At 34.6% G+C, this 1,804-nt stretch overlaps 1 protein-coding gene across 1 annotated transcript; it reads right to left on the reverse strand.

The window, feature by feature from the left end:
* Positions 1–351: 351 nt before the first annotated feature.
* On the reverse strand, positions 352–909 carry LOC103430564 (putative invertase inhibitor). The gene has a single exon (XM_008368709.1). It carries the CDS (start codon positions 907–909, stop codon positions 352–354), a length of 558 nt encoding a protein of 185 aa, XP_008366931.1.
* Between the last annotated feature and the right edge of the window lie 895 nt (positions 910–1,804).

Below are 1,804 nucleotides of genomic sequence, written 5' to 3' on the forward strand. Positions count from 1 at the left end.
AGTTCTGTTTTTTTTTTGTTTGCTTATGTAGTGTAACTCATTTGCCATATACAATAGTATCATAGTGATTACTTCTAAAACTTATTCTAATAGATCGAAAATATGTATAGCTCGTAATTATGTGCTTACCTATTATTTTGATAAAGAAAAAACCATATTATTCAATTAATATAGCTAAAATAATCAAATAATTAACAGAGGACAATGTTCAGTGTCTTCCAATCACTCGAGGAAAACATTGTAATTTTATTTATCCATCATCGATCAAAGGTGAATAGACAACAGCACTTAATAAAAACAATAACAAAAATAAAATCAGGAAAACCAATAAATGATTGCTTCTAGGAAACCCTAGTTGTTCTGGGTAGACTTTAGTTCATGCACTGAAACCAAAGCCATGGCAAGTAGAATCCTCATCTGATTATTTCTCTCAGTCAGTGGGTTCGCAGTATTTGGCGGCATCTTGCTCAGTGAGTCTGCGCAGCTAGCTTCTGCTCTCGGCGTCCCACTCTCAGACTTCTCTACGCTGTCGTAATCCTTCTGGAAAAACGCCACCGCAGCCGATTGAAACGCCTCCATCACCAAACGGTAACTATACTCGCATGTTTCCAGAGCGCTTTTGAGTGCTGTGTCGGTTGTGCTTTCAAGCAGTTGCCTAATGAAGTCGTGTGTTTGGGTGGCATTGTCTAAAGCACGCTCTACGGTAATCTGGGTGAGGGCCAAGATATCAGCATTAGGAGACTTCAGGTTTTCTTTAAAGGTTTGGCTGCAAAATCCATACTGCTCCATTTGCCTGCAGATACGCTCGATCAGTTGTTCGGTGTCTTGAGTCAACGATGGAGTGATATTGATCACGAGGAAGAAGAGAACCAGTAATACTGGAACACCTGGGAATGAAGCAGAAGCCATTTTCATATCTTTGATCAAAGGCTTCAAGTGTGCTGGCTATTGGAAGTGAGAATAATCTGAATAGAATTGAAGTAGAGGTTCGTATTTATAGGATCAAGACCCTAGTTTCCATTTTTCCAGTATCAACATTGTTCATATGTATCTCATGCAGTTATAGTAATAATACTATATCATACCTAAACCCGATTTGTTGGGTTTTGAGGAAAATATATGCCTACATACATTGCTATGATCAATTCGATCGCTTGTATATATATCTATACACACGAGGTAAACACTTGCTATAAACACCAGATTTTATTCTGTACCGGATGCAATATACTTGTCTTGGTTTTACTTATAACTTTTAACCTGAATATTTTATTATTAATCCAATGATGATCCCCTCTATATTTGAGTTTTATTACTAAATTTTACATTATAATCCGTTGTATGCATGCGTGTAATGCATTGTATGAACTTGTTTGTGCATATGAAGAAATTAGAAACAATTATAAAATAAAAATATGCTATTCTTATCAGATAGATTTTGTATATAAAATTTGTACTAAATATATATATATATATATATATATATATATATATAGGGTTAATCTTAGTTTACTACCTTAAAATTTTTTGATTTTCAACATTTCATACATGGAGTTTTTTTCATCCTAATTTGGTACTTAAAGTAAAAAATTTTGGACACTTTTATACATCTGTTAAGTTTTCTGTCAAAACATTTGTTTACTGATGATGATGTAACACCTAATAACTTGGTGTAATATTAAAAAAATAAAAATAAAATTATACAAAAAATTAAAAAATCTAGCTCTCCTACCTCAACCCCCACCCAACCCTCCCTCCCTTCCCCAAAATCGCAGCCACCAGTCCCCTCATTTTCTGTCGGCCG

The sequence above is a fragment of the Malus domestica genome, chromosome 12, assembly GCF_042453785.1.
Source record: "Malus domestica chromosome 12, GDT2T_hap1".
In the NCBI taxonomy this organism is placed as follows: domain Eukaryota; kingdom Viridiplantae; phylum Streptophyta; class Magnoliopsida; order Rosales; family Rosaceae; genus Malus; species Malus domestica.

What these genes read in the sequence shown, in the direction of transcription:
- LOC103430564 (XM_008368709.1), bottom strand. Translation starts at nt 909, where the DNA reads ATGGCTTCTGCTTCATTCCCAGGTGTTCCAGTATTACTGGTTCTCTTC.